This window comes from Chiloscyllium plagiosum, unplaced genomic scaffold, assembly GCF_037043375.1.
Source record: "Chiloscyllium plagiosum isolate Xiang-an unplaced genomic scaffold, Cpla_swu_hap1 HiC_scaffold_12, whole genome shotgun sequence".
Classification (NCBI taxonomy): Eukaryota; Metazoa; Chordata; class Chondrichthyes; order Orectolobiformes; family Hemiscylliidae; genus Chiloscyllium; species Chiloscyllium plagiosum.
This window is the reverse complement of record NW_028270150.1, coordinates 82,194,083-82,212,566: the sequence shown is the minus strand read 5'-3', so window position 1 is coordinate 82,212,566 and position 18,484 is coordinate 82,194,083. Positions and strand designations below refer to the sequence as shown.

Below are 18,484 nucleotides of genomic sequence, written 5' to 3'. Positions count from 1 at the left end.
CTCTGCTAACTGCTCACATATCTCCCAAACATACAGGCATTTCAAACCACTCTGTTGTGTTTGAAGATATTTATATGTAGGCCATTAACTGAGCTCAACAACAAACAGCAGGCATGTTACCCGCACAAAAGCCCTACATGTTCACACAATCACGAAGGGTCACCGCTGGTTTGAGCACTTGTATTAAAAATGCCACCGCTCTTTATAACAATCAACAAGCAAAGAGACATGGGATGTACTCTTGTGGAGGTAACTCTCAGCCACCAGCTGAAATGCCAGTGAGAACCGCTTGCTGCCTCGTTTCCTGAACGCCCATCATGTTTTGCTCTATTCGGGCACTGGACAGGCCAGTAACATATGTTCCTCAGGAACAAGGACCCAAGGAGGGCCATTCCCGCCTGCTACAAGTTGACAGCAATTCAGAGGCCAGCAGCTCCAAAAGATGGCAATACTCATCAACTACTACATCCCCTGGAGGCCTGAGTCACCACTGGATCTCAGGCCAGAGCTAAGTGATGGTGGTGGGGGGTGGGGGATCTTGGAGAAGTAAAGATTGACAGCAGAGACAGCATGTTGGTTAACAGTACAACCCTGTCAATTCCAAAACCAGACCCTCAACTAAGAAAGTGGCTTTGCAGAAAGGATTCACCCCCACCATTGGGTGCCCACGCTCAAGCTTGCATGGGTTTGATTGTCGTGCTCCCTGAAAGACCACCCCCACTCCCGGATCAATACCAGATGAAGCCATGAAGTAAGGGCATTAATTACCCTATTAAGCATCTCAATTGGTGGCAGGGCAAGAAGGCTGTTCATGGATCGTTCCACCACAGAATCAAAATAGAGGCAGGAAGGTGGTGGTTTTCCCATCATTCACCCTCCTGCTTGATTAAATGCCTCCATCAACCCATTCCAGGGAGGATGCAACATTCCACCAAGTGTTCTGGACAGCTGCAAAGATGCTACTGTTAACTCCTTGTGAAGGAAGATTCTCTGCACAGTGATAACAGAGGGAGTGGAGGAGTGTGAAGCAGAATATAGGCCCAGTGCTGATACAATTTATTGCATGTTTAGAGTTAGTGGGTATTTCTCTCCAGCAGGGAGCAGAAGGACCAATGGTAAAATTTCACATCAGAAATTTGGGTTTCTCATCGTGTAACTAATTATTCATCAGGTTTACTTGATACTGTTACAACACTGCAGCTATTGGTGCAGTTTAGTATTTTCCACAGGAAGAATCAAATAAAAACCTTGGAGACAGACTAGAATACTCATCCAGAAAGGCAGATATTGGTGTAACTGTGCCAAATAATTGTGCAAGACACAAGGGTGGTGCCACTCAAACCACGCATAACCAATTGTCCTATGTGTGCAAATAAAAGCCCACCTGGTATATTACCTTTTCAAGTCAACACGACAACTAATTTTTGCATGTTACAAGTTATTTTATTAAGGTGGGCATACACTGATAGATAATGGCCCAATAATTATTTACAAATTCTTTTAAGGGATATGGGCAAAACTGGTAAGGCCAGCATTTGATGTCTGTCACGAGGGGCGGCACAGTGGCTCAGTGGTTAGCACTGCTGCCTCACAGCACCAGTGGCATGGATCTGATTCCAGCCTCAGGCGACTGTCTGTGTGGAGTTTGCACGCTCTCCCCGTCTCTGTGTGGGTTTCCTCTGGGTGCTCCGGTTTCCTCCCAGAGTCCAAAGATGCCCGGGTTAGGTCAATTGGCCATGCTAAATTGCCCATAGAGATGTGTAGGTTAAGTGCATTAGTCAGGGGCAAATATAGGATAGGGGAATGGGTCTGGGTGATTACTCTTTGGAGGATTGGTGTGGACTTGTTGGGGCCAAAGGGCCTATTTCCACACCGTAGGGATTCCAATTGTAATTTGCTTTGCTCGGCTACTTCAAAGGACAGTGAAGAGCCAATTGCTGGCTTGGAGTTACATGCAGCCAACACCAGACAAGGATGGCTAATTACACTTCCAAAAGGGAAGCAATGAACCAGATGGGCTTCGACACCAACCAACGATAGCTTCATGGTTACTGTTATTAAGACTAGCTTTATATTCCACAATAATTGATTGAATTTCAATTCCACCAATTGCTCTGGTGGCATTTGAACGGATGTCTCCTGAATATTAGACTGAGCCTCTGGATTACCAGTCCAGAAACTCACTATGTCACCCCCCCTCCCCATGGAGAAATTGAGAAACACCTAGACCTCCCATGTCCAGGCAACTCTGTTTCAGAAAATTGCCAACAGATTCCCAGCTGCAACACACACAAAGCAGGCAACAGTAACTACGGTTAGGTTTCACTGAAAGATTGTTCCGAGGAATGATGAGGTAATAGTAGATGTTGAAGAGCAGAAAAGGTCAGCTTTATGTTTTATAAAATTACAGAACATGTCATATGTGGACATGAGATAAAGTAGATATTCTAAAATATATTTAAAATGCTTTTCTGGCACAACGTTTACAAAAATTATATAGGAGTCCATCTTGCATGAGCAATGTTCAAGGGTGCAGAAACGATTTACAAGGATGTTGCCAGGACTGCAGGGTTTGAGTTATAGGGACAGGCTGGATAGGCTGGGACTTTTTTTCCCCTGGAACTTTGGAGGCTGATGGTGACCTTATGGAGGTTTATAAAATCATGAGGGGCATGGATAGGGTGACTTGGCAAAGTCTTTTTCTGAGCACGGGGGAATCCAAATATAGAGAGCATAGGTCTAAGATGAGAGTGAAATGATTTAAAAAGGACCTGAGGGGTAATTTTTTTTCATGCAGAGGGTAGTGCGTGTTTGGAACAAGCTGCCAGAGGAAGTGGTGAAGGCAGTACAATTACAACATTTAAAAGGCATCTGAATGGGTTTATGAATAGGGAGGGTTTGGAGGGCAATGGGCCAAATGCTGGCAAATGGGACTCGATCAGATTTGGATGTTTGGTCAGCGCAGACGAGTCGGACAAAAGAGTCTGTTTCTGTGCTATATGATGTGATTCTATGACACATCGCAGGGACCCGCTATTTCAAAACGTGATATTTTCCAGCCAACATCTTCAGAGAATGTATTACACACATTTGGAGCAGGTGATGTTTGAACCTGGGCCTCTTATTCAGAGGCAAGGACATCATTACTATGTTACCAGACCTCCCCCTATTCCAAAGCTCTCCTGGGTGATGAAATAGATGATACCTGTAACCCCTTATAAATTTCAAGTACCTTAAAAGATTGGCATTTTTTTAACCTCCTAATTTAAAAGTTATTTTAAGTAAAGTGGACCTACACTTTGGAGCACTATGCCTAGAGTACTCAATTCCAGAAAGCCAATTGGTATATGATCAAACTGGAACCAATCTTCACAAACTTCTAGTTTTATGTCGAGCGTTACATCCAGAATTTTCACCTGCTTATAACTGAACAAAATTAATATAGAGTGTTGGAGATGCAAGCCTTATTTACATAAAATAAAAAGTAAACAGTCTACTACAGAGCACTGCAGAGTAAAACATTCTGCCTCATTTCTCATAGCTGTCCGGCTCACTCTCAACAGGAGGGCACAGACTGTACTAATGGTTGATAACTATGACATGAAGCAACTCCATACACAATAATCACTGAAGAGTTTGAAAAATCGGGGACTGAAAAAATTGAATGGGTGCCTATTAACTGCAATGTAATATATTTTCCATTCAATTTATGATTTATGTGCATTACAGGAATTTTTCATGCATAAGGGCAACATAGTCACAACAATATCTGATTCACATTGGAAACAGTCACTCCCGTGAATGCTACAGCTACACTTTTGTAGACTTCAGGAGTTCAAACTGCAAGGAACATTCCTGGCCATCTTCAATCACATCATAAATGGTTCCAGGCAACCAGGAGAGAAGGATTTTGAAGCATTATTCTACAGTCATACAAGAAAACCCAGAGGACTCCTCATACTGAGCCAGGCACCTACAGAACAGTCACAGATACTGTTAATTGATCTGTTGTACTGCACTCAGTTCATCAATTACCTATACAGTTACCACAGCGTTACTCCCACAAGTAGGAGAATACCTCATCCACCAAGATGATGTTGACAGTATGCCAGTAGCCAAGACAGGAGCAAAAAACATTAACATGTATGCTGTCAGCTGAAAAAGATAAAAATAACATCAATATATTTCGCATTTTTGTTCACTGATTATTTTGGAAGCAAAGTGGCATGTGCCCAACAGTCAAAAAAACTTAATTTTTATTTATTCCAATCTAAAATATTTCTTTCGTCCTACAATTTACATAGTTGAAAGGTATTTTACATGCCAGTGATTATAGACAAAAACAGAAATTGTTGGAAAAGTTCAGCAGGTCTGGCAGCCTCTGTGGAGAGAAGTCAGACTTAACGTTTCGGGTCGAGTGACCCTCCCTCTGAGTGACCTTGATCACTCGACCTGAAACGTTAGCTCTGATTTCACTCCACAGATGCTCCAAGACCTGCTGAACTTTTCCAGTATTTTCTGTTTTTGTTTCTAATTGACAGCATCCACGGTTCTTTCAGATTTTATTTTGTCAGAGATTATACTTCACATAAACCTTCTCTTGACCGTCATCATCTAAAACATCAACATATCCCTCTCTTAGTTTGTGATGTCTGTGTTTATCTAAGTTGCCCCCTCAGTACATCTATGTTGTTTGTTTCATGTTGAGTGGGTGAGAGTGGTTAGCTCAGTTGCCTGATGGCTGGTTTGCAATGCAGAATAACAGCAACAGCATGGGTTTAATCCCTTCACTAGCTGAGATTGCCATGAAGGTTTTGCCTTCTCAACCTCCCCCTTCACCTTAGGTACAATGATCTTTAGGTTAAACTCACCATTCGTCATCTCTCTCTGAGAGAGCAGCCTTATGGCAACTTCACCTTTTGCTGGTCTCAACTATACGTTGCAATAATGAGTTAGACATTCTAATCACCGTGTAAAGATGAATCTCCTGAATTTCTTATTTGATGCCATTGTAACTTTCCTATACTTATGACCCCCAGTTCTGGTCTCAACACCAAATGAAATCATTCTCTATGTTTGCCCTGTCAAACCTATTGTTTAAAGTAATAGTTCTGAAAAGGATAATGTTTGAGACTGTATTGAGTTCCATCCAATCCATTGTGTCTTAATGACTGGAGTAGGGAAAGGTAGAACACCTTAGGATCTTGTAGAATAGACATCTACGTTTCTTTCAATAATCTTCATAATAATATCAGTTACTAAGGTGACTTGAACCTGATTGTTATCATGCATGAAACTATATTTTGCTTAAGAATCTGTTCTTGGTAAGACTCCAGTTGTTTTCTTCTACCACTGTTGACCTAATGGGCCCTCAGACCAAGTCAACAAAAGAGATGACAGCAGCAAACTACCTAATATAAGCTAGTAGGAATTAGGATTGCTGCACATACAACACCTTTTTTGTAATCTTAAAGATTTAGATCAAATCATGTCTAAGATTTCTGTTAATCTGGTGAAAAAAGCCCTGGGCTATACAACGTTCGCTGATAGGTTTAAGGTCTCAGTTTAGGTATCATCCTGAAAAGTCTTCTTTCCCACCTTTGCTGTTGCTGTGTCCCTTTTTCAGAGCATGATGACCAGAACTGCTCACTATCCCCCATGTGCTCAGTGCCCACGTTTTCACTGAAACCGAATGTGGGACAATTTACCTCAATGTCCTCAAATCCTGTGATGGAAGGAATGTAACGAAAATCTTGTAAGAATTGAAAGAAGTTGTGGTGCCACACGTGTATGACTTGTCTTTGTGGTCCAAAATACATAGGCTCAAAGGTACCTTGGTGAATGAAGCCTTCCCAATAACTATTCTTCCACCTTAGCTCTCTAGCCAGCTATTGGTCACCCATTGCCAGGGTGGTTAATGGTTGTACCAAGACATGATTCCAATGTTATCATTGTTCTTACATTGTCTTCTTTTGCTTTGTCTGTTCCATTGGTACATATTGATTAGTCACCACAACCATGCTTCATACAGAAAATCCTGTGCACTATTCTCTTTGCTAAAAATACAATTTGTTGGAAGCTTTTAGTCTTGCTTTCATAAGGACAATTCACAAAAATATCGAAATAAAGCAGAACAACATGTTTATACTGTTTAACATGTGTGCTGATGGAGTTGGCAAGTGGACTCTTGAGAGGTATTGCTCATTTAGATGAAGATTGACACTTACCTGCCACAGTTTGTTTAATTTTAAACCAGACAGGTTAGCTCTGATTAATCAAGTCATTGCCCTGAGGAATGAACCAGAGACTGGCTGAACAAATTTTGTTCATTTGAAACTGGCACAGTGTTCTACCTGTAAGAAAAAAGGAGTGTGCCACACCTTGAGCTGCACTGAAAATTTTAAACTAGTAGCCACCATATTGCATGATTAATTAGTAAACGTAGTCCAATGCAGTAAGCTGTCAGAGGGAAATTGAGAAACAAACTTGGAAGGAGATCTCAGTTATCTGTAAGAATAATATGGTAGTTATGGTAGAGGATTTTAACTTTCCAAACATTGACTGGGACTGCCATAGTGTTAAAGGTTTAGATGGAGAGGAATTTCTTAAGTGCGTACAACACAATTTTCTGATTCAGTATGTGGATGTACCTACTAGAGAAGGTTCAAAATTTGACCTACTCTTGGGAAATAAGGCCGGGCAGGTGACTGAGGTGTCAGTGGGGGAGCACTTTGGGGCCAGCGACCATAATTCTATTCGTTTTAAAATAGTGATGGAAAAGGATAGACCAGATCTAAAAGTTGAAGTTCTAAATTGGAGAAAAGCCAATTTTGATGGTATTAGGTAAGAACTTTCAAAAGCTGATTGGAGGCAGATGTTCACAGGTAAAGGGACGGCTGGAAAATGGGAAGCCTTCAGAAATGAGATAACAAGAATCCAGAGAAAGTTTATTCCTGTTAGGGTGAAAGGGAAGGCTGGTAGGTATAGGGAATGCTGGATGACTAAAGAAATTGAGGGTTTGGTTAAGAAAAAGAAGGAAGCATATGTCAGGTACAGACAGGATAGATCGAGTGAATCCTTCGAAGAGTATAAAGGAAGTAGGAGTATATTTAAGAGGAAAATCAGGAGGGCAAAAAGGGGACATGAGATAGCTTTGGCAAATAGAATTCAGGAGAATCCAAAGGGTTTTTACAAATATATTAACAACAAAAGGGTAACTACAGAGAGAATAGGGTCCCTCAAAGATCAGCAAGGCGGCCTTTGTGTGGAGCCACAGAAAATGGGGGAGATACTAAATTAATATTTTGCATCAGTATTTACTGTGGAAAAGGATATGGAAGATATAGAATGTAGGGAAATAGATGGTGACATCTTGCAAAATGTCCAGATTACAGAGGAAGAAGTGCTGGATGTCTTGAAATGGATAAAGGTGGATAAATCCCCAGGACCTGATCAGGTGTACCCGAGAACTGTGTGGGAAGCTAGAGAAGTGATTGTTGGGCCTCTTGCTGAGATAGTTGTATCATCGATAGTCACATGTGAGGTGCCGGAACACTGGAGATTGGCAAACGTGGTGCCACTGTTTAAGAAGGGCAGTCAAGACAAGCCAGGGAACGATAGACCGTTGAGCCAGACCTCAGTGGTGGGCAAGTTGTTGGAGGGAATCCTGAGGGACAGGATGTACATGTATTTGGAAAGGCAAGGACTGATTAGGGGTAGTCACCATGGCTTTGTACGTGGGAAATCATGTCTCACAAACTTGATTGAGTTTTTTTGAAGAAGTAACAAAGAAGATTGATGAGGGCAGAGCAGTAGATGTGATCTATATGGACTCCAGTAAGGCGTTTGACAAGGTTCCCCATGGGAGACTGATTAGCAAGGTTAGATCTCTCAGAATACAGGGAGAACTAGCCATTTGGATACAGAACTGGCTCAAAGGTAGAAGACAGAGGGTGGTGGTGGAGGGTTGTTTTTCAGACTGGACGCCTGTGACCAGTGGAGTGCCACAAGGATCGGTGCAGGATCCTCTACTTTTCATTATTTATATAAGTGATTTGGATGTGAGCATAAGAGGTACAGTTAGTAAGTTTGCAGATGACACCAAGATTGGAGGTGCAGTGGACAGCGAAGAGGGTTACCTCAGATTACGACAGGATCTGGACCAGATGGGCCAATGGGCTGAGAAGTGGCAGATGGAGTTTAATTCAGATATATGCGAGGTGCTGCATTTTCAGAAAGCAAATCTTAGCAGGATTTATACACTTAATGGTAAGGTCCTAGGGAGTGTTGCTGAACAAAGAGACCTTGGAGTTCAGGTTCATAGCTCCTTGAAAGTGGAGTCACCGGTAGATAGGATAGTGAAGAAGGCGTTTGGTATCCTTTCCTTTATTGGTCAGAGTATTGAGTACATGGGTTGGGAGGTCATGTTGCGGCTGTACAGCACATTGGTTAGGCCACTGTTGGAACATTGCGTGCAATTCTAGCCGCCTTCCTATCGGAAAGATGTTGTGAAACTTGAAAGGGTTCAGAAAAGATTTACAAGGATGATGCCAGGGTTGGAGGGTTTGAGCTATAGAGAGAGGCTGAACAGGGTGGGGCTGTTTTCCCTGGAGGGTCGGAGGCTGAGGGGTGACCTTATAGAGATTTACAAAATTATGAGAGGCATGGATAGGATAAATAGACAAATTCTTTTCCCTGGGGTCGGGGAGTGCAGAACTAGAGGTCATAGGTTTAGGGTGAGAGGGGAAAGATATAAAAGAGACCTAACGGGCAACTTTTTCACGCAGAGGGTGGTACGTGTATGGAATGAGCTGCTAGAGGATGTGGTGGAGGCTGGTACAATTGCAACATTTAAGAGGCATTTGGCTGGGTATATGAAAAGGAAGGGTTTGGAGGTATATGGGCCGGGTGCTGGCAGGTGGGACTAGATTGGGTTGGGATATCTGGTCGCTAATGGACAGGTTGGACGGAAGGGTCTGTTTCCATGCTGTACATCAATGACTCTATGACATCGCTATGCTACAGTAGCAACACGATGGTATTGGCCATTAACATAGTGCCCCATACAAACCAGAACATTTCTTAATATTCCACATGAATAATGATATATATCCATTTCAGTGCCAACTTTGTGCTAAGCATACAGGCAGTATTTCCCAAAGACTAGCAGATTGTATCAAACAATGCACTTCTTCAGCTGTTCACAACATGCAGAATACAGACCAGCTTGTGCTTGCAAAACTGTAAACAAAACATTAGATATGATTCGGTTCTTGGACAACATTTGCCAAATAATCCTGAGTTTGTTAGGAATTATACTGACAACCAGATTGTCAGCCAGGCCTTTGGTATGGGGCACTTTGGACCTATTTCAATGACATAGATGACAAACATGGTCTAGTTCATTCCAAATGGCAATGTATTGACCAATCAAAGTCAACTTGCCTGGCTTAAATTTCAATAATCTTGGCCAATAACTGTCAGTCATCATTCTTAACAGCAACACCTGTCCAAGTAACAGTCCATTTTCTATCCAATCAGCATTCTCTGTTCAGGCAGCATAAAAATGCTTTATTCTTTTATATTGGTGTTCTTGCAAATGGTCCTGATGACTGAAAGTTGTAAAGCTTCAACAAAACATAACTTTTAACAGCAATAGATTAGATTAGATTAGATTCCCTACAGTGTGGAAACAGGCCCTTTGGCCCAACAAGTCCACACAGACCCTCCGAAGAGTAACCCACCCAGACCCATTTCCCTCTGACTGATGCACCTAACGCTATGGGCACTTTAGCATGGCCAATTCACCTGACCTGCACATCTTTGGATTGTGGAAGGAAACCAGAGCACCCAGAGAAAACCAACGCAGACACGGGGAGAATGTGCAAACTCCACATAGACAGCAGCCTGAAGCTAGAATTGAACCTGGGACCCAGGTGCTGTACTCCAGTTGTGTATTGCCAAATACTTATTTACTATTCTCTCTGTTCATTGCAGTTAGAAATATGTTCATAACGTCCTTTTGATAAATTCACTAACTCCAAGTTTGCTAAGAAATGTAACATTCACTCTTTGATTTCATTTGCAACTCTGGAATGCAAGATATCATTGGCTAAGTATCAATAGTTAAAATGGAGTTTAGGAAGGTTAATTAGCCCCAACACCATGAATGTGTGATCCTGCTCCATACCTTTGTAATTTCTTTCTTTCTTAAGGATGCATCCATGTAATAGTTTCACCTCTCGTGATTCTAAAGTCTTTTCTCACACCCTCCTCAACGACAAGTTGAGTTTACATGACACCTTGAACATAGCCTTCACAAAGTCCTTCACAACAGTGCTAGCAAACAAAATGTATCATCCAATCACAGAAAGCGATATTAGGACAGGTCACCAAAATCTTGCTCAAACAGGCATGTTTTAAGAGGAGCACAGCACAGCAGCAGAGAAATTGTGTGCTGGGAAGAATGGGGGTAGATAGTGTGGTGATGGAGCTGAGTTTCACAGTCTTGGGCCGAGGTAACCAAAGAGAATGGCAATTGGCCAGAACTGGAGGTATACAGAGATGTCAGAGAGTTGTAGGCCGAAAGAAGATTACAGAAACAGCAGCTCCAAGACCCTGGAGAGATTTGAAAACAAGAATGACAGCATTAAAACGGAGACATTGTTGGACCAGGAGTAAGTACTGGTCATTAGCACAAAGGTGACAGTGAATTTGTGTGAGTTAGGATATGGGCAGCAGAATTTGGGATTAGATCACATTTAAGAGACTCTTCTGCATCCAAAGTCAGGTATTATCAGCTGTGACTGACTGAAAGTTTGTCCAGAACATTTAAAACTATTATGGACTCAGTGCCGGTACCACCGTTGGTATATTTGCCAGCAGGAGGCAGCTCAGTGCATCCATATGCGCTACATGCCCTCCTGGATGGTGTTCCAATTTGTAATTATACATATTTACTATTAGAGCCCACCACTAAATTTGGCCTGAAGCAAGGGTAGCATTGCCTTCTCCTCTTTAGTTAAAAAATCGCACATCAGGTTATAGTCCAACAGGTTTATTTGGAAGCACTAGCTTTCAGAATGCTGCTCTGTTACCTGATGAAGAAGCAGTGCTCTGAAAGCTAGTACTTCCAAATAAGACTGTTAAACTATTACCAGGCGTTGTGTGATCTTTAACTTTGTCCACCCCATCCAACACTGGCACCTGCACATCTTGGTTCTTCTCTTTAAGTAGACCTAGCAGGAGTTTGCGGTCTGTTATTATTATAAATTTAAGTCTATAAAGGTATTGGTGGAACTTCCTAACTCCAAATAAATATACCAAACCTTCCTTCTCTAGCTGGGCATATTTACATTCTGCATTAGCCAGAGTCTTGGATGCAAACGCTATTGCGTGTTCCTCTCCACTGGGCCACCTATGAGCTAATACTACGCTGATGCCATCCAGGGAGGCATTGCATGTCAATACCAGATCTTGTTTGGGATCATAGCGCCAACACTTTATGGAATGATAGCTGTTTCTTCACTTCCCTGAAGGCTACGGCTTGACTATGGAGCCATTTCCAAGACTGATCCTTTTTTCAGAGTTGATGCAAAGGTTTAGATTATATTAGATTAGATTAGATTAGATTACAGTGTGGAAACAGGCCCTTCGGCCCAACAAGTCCACACCGACCCGCCGAAGCGAAACCCACCCATACCCCTACATTTACCCCTTACCTAACACTACGGGCAATTTAGTATGGCCAATTCACCTGACCCTGCATATCTTTGGACTGTGGGAGGAAACCGGAGCACCCGGAGGAAACCCACGCAGACACGGGGAGAACGTGCAAACTCCACACAGTCAGTCGCCTGAGGCGGGAATTGAACCCGGGTCTCTGGCGCTGTGAGGCAGCAGTGCTAACCACTGTGCCACCGTGCCACCCATAAAGGTGTCAGAATGGAGACCAGGTGATGTGTGAACTTTCCGTGATAGTTCACCAGCCCAAGGAAAGAGCTGAGCTTTGGTACGGGTATGGAGTCGGGGCACCTTTGATTGCCCTCACTTTTTCCTCCAATCGGCATAGCCCAGTCTTGTTGACTCTGCAGCCCAACTTGATCACCTGGGGTGGCTGGAAGACACATTTCTCCCTTCTAAGATGTATGCCTGCCTGGGAGAGACATCTATGGACTATGTCCAAGTTCTCCAAGTGCTCCTTATTGGTCTTCCTTATTATTAACACATCATCTCGATAAATAGTGAACTGAGGTAGACCTTGTAAAATGTTCTCCATCTTCCACGGAATATTTGCACAGGCTGACGGTACCCCAAAAGGCAGTCTCATATATTGGTACAAGCTCTTATGGGTATTAATGGTAGTATACTTCTGGGAATCCTCATCTAACCACAACCGCAAGTACGCATGGCTTATGTCCAGCTTTTTGAAGGATAACCTCCTTGCCTGCTTTGTGTATAAATCTGCTTTGTGAGGGATTTGGTATTTATCCACCCATGAAAAGTAGTTTACCATTTGTTTAAAACCCCCACAAAGGTGAACTAACCCTTCGGGTTTCACAATCAGTACGACCGGTGCTGCCCATTCCACAAACCAGACTGGTTCGATGATTCCTTCGCTTTCCAGCCTTCTGATTTCTGCCTCTACTTTTGCCCGTAACGTAAATGGCACTGGGCAGGTTTTGCAGAATCTTGGAATTGTTTCCTGATCAACACGCAAGGTGACCTTGGCTCCTTTGATAGACCCCAGAACTTCCTGAAAAACCTCCAGGTATTTAATTCTGACTTCACTCAGGCAGCCACATTCTTATCAAAAGATGTTGAGCCAATTGAGGTGAATCTTTCTCAACCAATTTCGCCCCATCAGGCTTGGGGCTGAGCCTTTTACTCCAATCAATGGGAACTGAACCAGCTGCTTCTCATAAGAGACCGGAACTGAAGTTGTACCGTTCATCTGTAAAGGTTCCCTGTACACGTTCGTAGTCTAGCTGAGGTCTTGCACACACTTAACTGTTGATTGTTAAAAGCTGGTTCTGTGATCACTGAAATGGCTGAACAGTTATCAACCTCCATTAGAACTGAGTGACCATTTAACCAGATGTTTGTTTTGATTGGTTATGATTTGGATTTGCTAAGAAATCTAACTGTTATAAAACAGAAGTAGGTGGACTTTCCAGGTCCACACTCTCCTTGATATTAGCCTATGAGTTCTCTTACTCAGTTTAGGTGTAGTGGGATTCATTTGCTGTCTCGAGTCCACATTCCGGCAATGGCCCAGATCCTGAAGAAAACTTTAACAATTTGGTTGAGGTTTGGTTTTGTTTTGGGGGTTTTGCTGTGGGCTGACCTAGAGTCCCTCTGGTCAGGATATGTCCTGTGTGAGGCTATGCAATTGCTTTCACTCAAGTAGTGTTCCCCTCAGGTGGACTGGTGAAGGTGTCCACTTCCATCGGAATCCATATGCTACATTCTCCGATGACAAAGCCACTTGTAGTACCTGTCTGACATCCAGTTGGGCTTCAGCTAGAAGGAACTTTTGCATGGTTACGTCATTAATCCCATACCAGATGGTCTCTCAGCATCTCATTAAGGGTTAAACCAAAGTCACATGCCTCTGGCAGTTATCTTAACCTAGTCAAATGTCCTGATACAGATGCTCCTGGTTATTGAAAGGCCGAATAAAACTGATAGCATCCCAGAATTAAAGGAGGTTTGGGATCATAATATTCTTTAAGTTAATCTGTCAACTGTTGTCTCAGGGAAAGTCAGGCTCCCAATAACTGAAAAAGCTGCAGGTCCACAAGCTGTCAGGAGAATTACTCGTTGCTTTTCATCTGCTCCAATGTAATTTGTCCAGAAAAAAGAACGCATTCTTCCAACATATTGAGCCCAGTCTTTGACGGCAGGGCAGAACAAGTCAAGCTTCACATATAACAGCACGGTGCCAGAAATGTTTGCCCCAATTCAGAGCAAGTGTTGTGAGCAAATTTCTTCAGCAACATGCTTTTCTCTCGTTGCCACTGAAATAACTGCTCAGAGGCCGGCATCCAGTCACCAAATCACCCTTTATTAAGACATGGAAAGACCTTGACATTGATCCAGCTCCCTCAGAGCCAGCTCTCAGAATGAACAGGATGTCTGGCACTCCTGTTTATATATATGCTTTTAATTTTATTAACCAGTACAAATTACAAACAGTTAACAATGAATGGCAGTTTATAAGAAACAGCAATCTACAGGGGAAAGGGGCAAACCCACCACACAACCAGTTCACAGGGAAAAGAGGACAAACCTCAAATCTTACCTTATTATGTCTAAAAGGAAACAGTAAATGCAATCACGTTCAGACAGTCTGATAAACCGAACAATAAAACAGTGCGGATATCACAGATACTCCTAGTAACCCAGCAAACCACCCATCCCTCCCACCTATCAGGATGACGTTTAAGCCTCCCAGCTACTCCTGTTTATATCCATCAGTCAGGACTCCCTGACTGGCCCAGATTAACAGCTGTAATCAGCGAACTCATGCTCTATAAGGTCCCCCGGCTGACCTCATTATAATCACTACACTAACTACATCTAGTGCTTGCAAGTGATTTTGTCGGGCCACAATGGCTTCATATTTTCTGCTATCCTTAGGCAGTCGGTCAATACTTTAACATCACACCTTCTTGAAGAGGGCCTTTTGGAAAACTTTGTTGGACATTGAAGCTACAACTGGGTTCATTATTCATTCAGACAGCTCAGTCTCTGAAAGAATTAGAGCCCTTACCCTTGTTATTGCACCTACTGACTGGTTTGTTCCAGTCTCCTGTAGTTACCAAGCTTGCATTACTGCCTTATTTTTCTTAACCAAGCCAGTGCAGCACCCATGTCGTATTTTCATGAATTATTGATAATACCAGAGCTGGGTGGTCAGGATTCAGTTTATAGAAAAGTTCAAATATCTTCAATTTCGAGCTACAGATACTACACAAGCAATCCCCTGCCAGTACGTGTCTTGTTGGACTGCATATAATCAAGTCTTTCCATTCTAATTCTTGGTTTATTAGCATCTTAAAGCAATGCCACGCTTAAAAGAATGATACAGCAGCTAGGGAATAGAGTTCACATGAAAATATCATTAAAAGGAGTTCAAACATGGAAAGGTTGGCATAAGCCTGACAGGCAACAAAGCAATCAAATTTTTTTGTAGTATTGGCAACTGGGTGACAATTTACAGGGGCAGGGGGCTCAAATGCGTGGTTTCAATCAGGAAGATGTTGACAGCAGTTTTGACAGGGAGTTGGCCAATGAGGAGTGGGGACTATTAACAATATCAGCTACTATGGTGACTAGGAAGGACACTGAGTGGAAACGGGAGAGAAATAGCGAACGGTGGAACTTCAGAGAAACTTGGGGAAAGTTTTATTTGGTAGGCTCGGGAGGAAGAGATTGAGGTATCTTAAGGGATGGATTGCAAGCTTAGTGACAAGGAGGGCAGTGAGCTCTTTGTCCACTTTGCAGGTGAGCTTTCGGCAGTCATTGAAAGACTCTTTAGAAGATAGTTTGCATGGTGTAGAGAAGCTCTGGGCTACCTTTCCATTCCACAATGATCTTGGAATAGGTAGCTAAAAATCACACAACACCAGGTTATAATCCAACAGGTTTATTTGGAAGCGCTAGCTTTCGAAACACTGTTCCTTCATTGTGGAGTATAAGATCGTAGGACACAGAATTTATAGTAAAAGTTTACAGTGTGATGTAACTGAAATTATATATTGAAAAAGACCTAGACTGTTTGTTAAGTCTCCCATGTTTTTAAACGGGCATGTTGGTTTCAGTTCTTTCATATTCCAGAAATTCCAGAACTTTCTTAAAGTTACATTTTCAACTGGTCTTTAATAATAGGTGCCATGTTGGCCCAGATAATACATTGAAGGTGTGAGGTGCCCTGTGTGAGGCTGTCTGTGCCCCAATGTTCAGACTGATTCTAATCTAAGAAAGGGATTTACAGAATCTTACATAGATTCACACATGTTTTTGAGGAAAATAAAATGTAATTCTGCAAGTACAAGTTCACCCCACAAACCTATATATGTGTGTGTGTGCCCATGTGGGTGTGTGTGCAGGGGGGTATGAATGTCTGTGAGAGTATATGTGTATGTGTGTGAGTGTAAAGGGGTTTAAGTCTGTGAGAGGGTGTGTGTGTGTGGGAATGTATATGTGAATTTATGGGAGAGAGCTTGTGTATGTCAGAGGGTCTGCTTGAGTGTACGGGTCTGTAGCAGTGTGTGTGTGTGTGTCTCTAGGCTTGTCTGTGTATCTGTGTTTGTTTGTGTGTGCAGTGCAGTGGGGTCACCTGTAGTGTGACATGAACCCAAGGTCCCGGTTGAGGCTGTCCCCATGGGCACTGAACTTCGTGATCAGCCTCAGCTTGTCCACTTTGCAGCCTGCTCCGAAGTCCACCTTGGAAATTTGGAATATATAGTAACTTTGACAGACCAGAGAAGGATCTAACTGTGCTTTCTCTGATTCAGCAGATCTAAAACATTTGTCTGCCATAAATATTCAAATCTATGCCTCTCAAAGTATATTTCTCTCTCAAGCACACTTTGCCACTTATGCCTTCGTATCCAAACAAACCTTGTTTGTATAAGCTTTCAGTACCTTGGCATCATAACGAATTACTTTGACTGTTTGTTTTCCCATAATAAAAGCATTTGGGGCTGCACTGAAAAAAGGAGACCATTCCATAAAGGGATTGTGTATTTTTTTCTTGATATCTGAGGACGAATGCAAATTGCCAATATATAAAATCAAGTCTTTACTGGGTTAAACTCTGGGAACTGGGGATGCTGCACTTGGCAATTCTAAGTTAACTGCTACAAAATAATATTTCAACTTCCTACTGAAGGCTTTCTATTTTCCAACCATTCCTACTTTTCCAGGAAATTCCATCCCTGCATTCTTCAATTATTCAAAATATTTTTTTTTAAATTGTCATGTTTAAATTGTACTCGAGGTGTTTGACCCTACACCCATTAGGAAGAAACCTAAATTTCACTTTCAAAACGTCCCCAGATATCTGCAGGAGCTTACAAACCGCAGTTTTAGTGTCGAAGCGAGCACGGAGGATTACTGTATACTTTTGTGAGTTGGCTGAAGGGGACAGACAGTGTATGACCAGCCGGCTGATGAAGGGTCAAAGTAGGAAATGCGGTTGGCTGATACTCAGGGAGCAGGAAGCCAAGGGACTGCAGTAGGTACCGGGAGAGAGAGGTGCACAGTCCTGCTGCGAGTAAACGTTAAATGCCGAGGGGGAAGAGTGTAGCCGGAAGGTCACCTTGCAAACAAACAAAAGGCAAAACTATGCCCCCAAAAGGACCGCAAAGCCCCCCCCCCCCCCCCCCACACACACGATTCATAAATAAATATGAAGTTCCTTTTTGCTCGTTTGTAAGTCAGCTAGCTCTCCTCCAACGGTGGGGTTGGGTGGGTGGTGGTGTGGGAGAGATAGAAGGGGAAGGAGAGGGGAAAGGTATGTTTGTAAATTTCCACTTTTGCTTTACTCCTGCTCCCCGCACTTTCATGTTTCATTTTGCAAACTCGAAACACGCTGCATCGGCGACGGTCTGGGGCGCTCCAGTTCGTAAGCTTTTCGACAAATGGCCCAAACCATCAGCATTTCTGACGGTCTGCCCTCCCTGAGAGACACATTTGCTGTCCAAATGCCGCTGAGAAACACTCACCCGCAACCCGTGGTAAACTCACTCGCTCCTCCTCCATCGCTCGGCAGCTCAGGGCACACAGTCAATAAGGAGCGGCACAACACTCTGTCCCCCTCTCCCTCTCCCTCTGTGTGTGTGCTCCTGATGGCGCTGGCTTTCTCAGCCCCTCGATCCCTCTTCAAGAACATGAGCAGATCCATCAGCTTTCTCGCGAGGAGACATTGCCGTCTGCAATCATCAGAGGCGGAACGAAACGCGCAAGAGAGCAGCCAATTTACGAGCCAAAAGCACATCTTATTCCACCCCATAGACGCTATCTGAAAATACATAATTACCACTTCAGTGTACAACTCCCACCCCAATACTTATTTACTCCAATACAGCTGTACTCATAAATATACCCCCCCAAACACAGATATATCTTTCAAAGACAGTTACCTCCAAATATCCAACCACCACTTCAATGTACAACTACCATTCCAATACTCATTTACTCCATTACACATCTACGCCCCACATATATCCACAGACATATATCCAGCCTGAAATATAGAGATACCGTCAAATACATAACTAGCACCTCAATATACAGCAATTGCAGATTTACTGGGGTGTGACCTGGAAATTCGAGTCATAAAGACAGGTTGGATAGACTGGGACCTTTTACCCTACAGCGTAGAAGACTGAGAGGCGAACTTAATAGAGGCCTATAAAATCATGCGAGGCATAGATAAGGTAGATTGCAAACAGTTTTTCCCCATGGTAGGGGAGTC

General features: G+C 42.9%; 1 protein-coding gene across 2 annotated transcripts in view; it reads right to left on the bottom strand.

Moving 5' to 3' along the window:
* Positions 1–17,860, bottom strand: part of LOC122554986 (uncharacterized) — a 112,816-nt gene extending 94,956 nt beyond the window's left edge. Inside the window, exon 1 of one of the 2 annotated variants that reach the window (XM_087992412.1) lies at positions 17,733–17,860. In XM_087992412.1, coding sequence (XP_087848538.1) covers positions 17,733–17,769 — 37 coding nt within the window. In that variant the 5' untranslated portion in view covers positions 17,770–17,860. The remainder of the gene's footprint in view (positions 1–17,732) is intronic. The other variant, XM_043700488.2, reaches the window with a different exon arrangement.
* Positions 17,861–18,484: the final 624 nt, after the last annotated feature.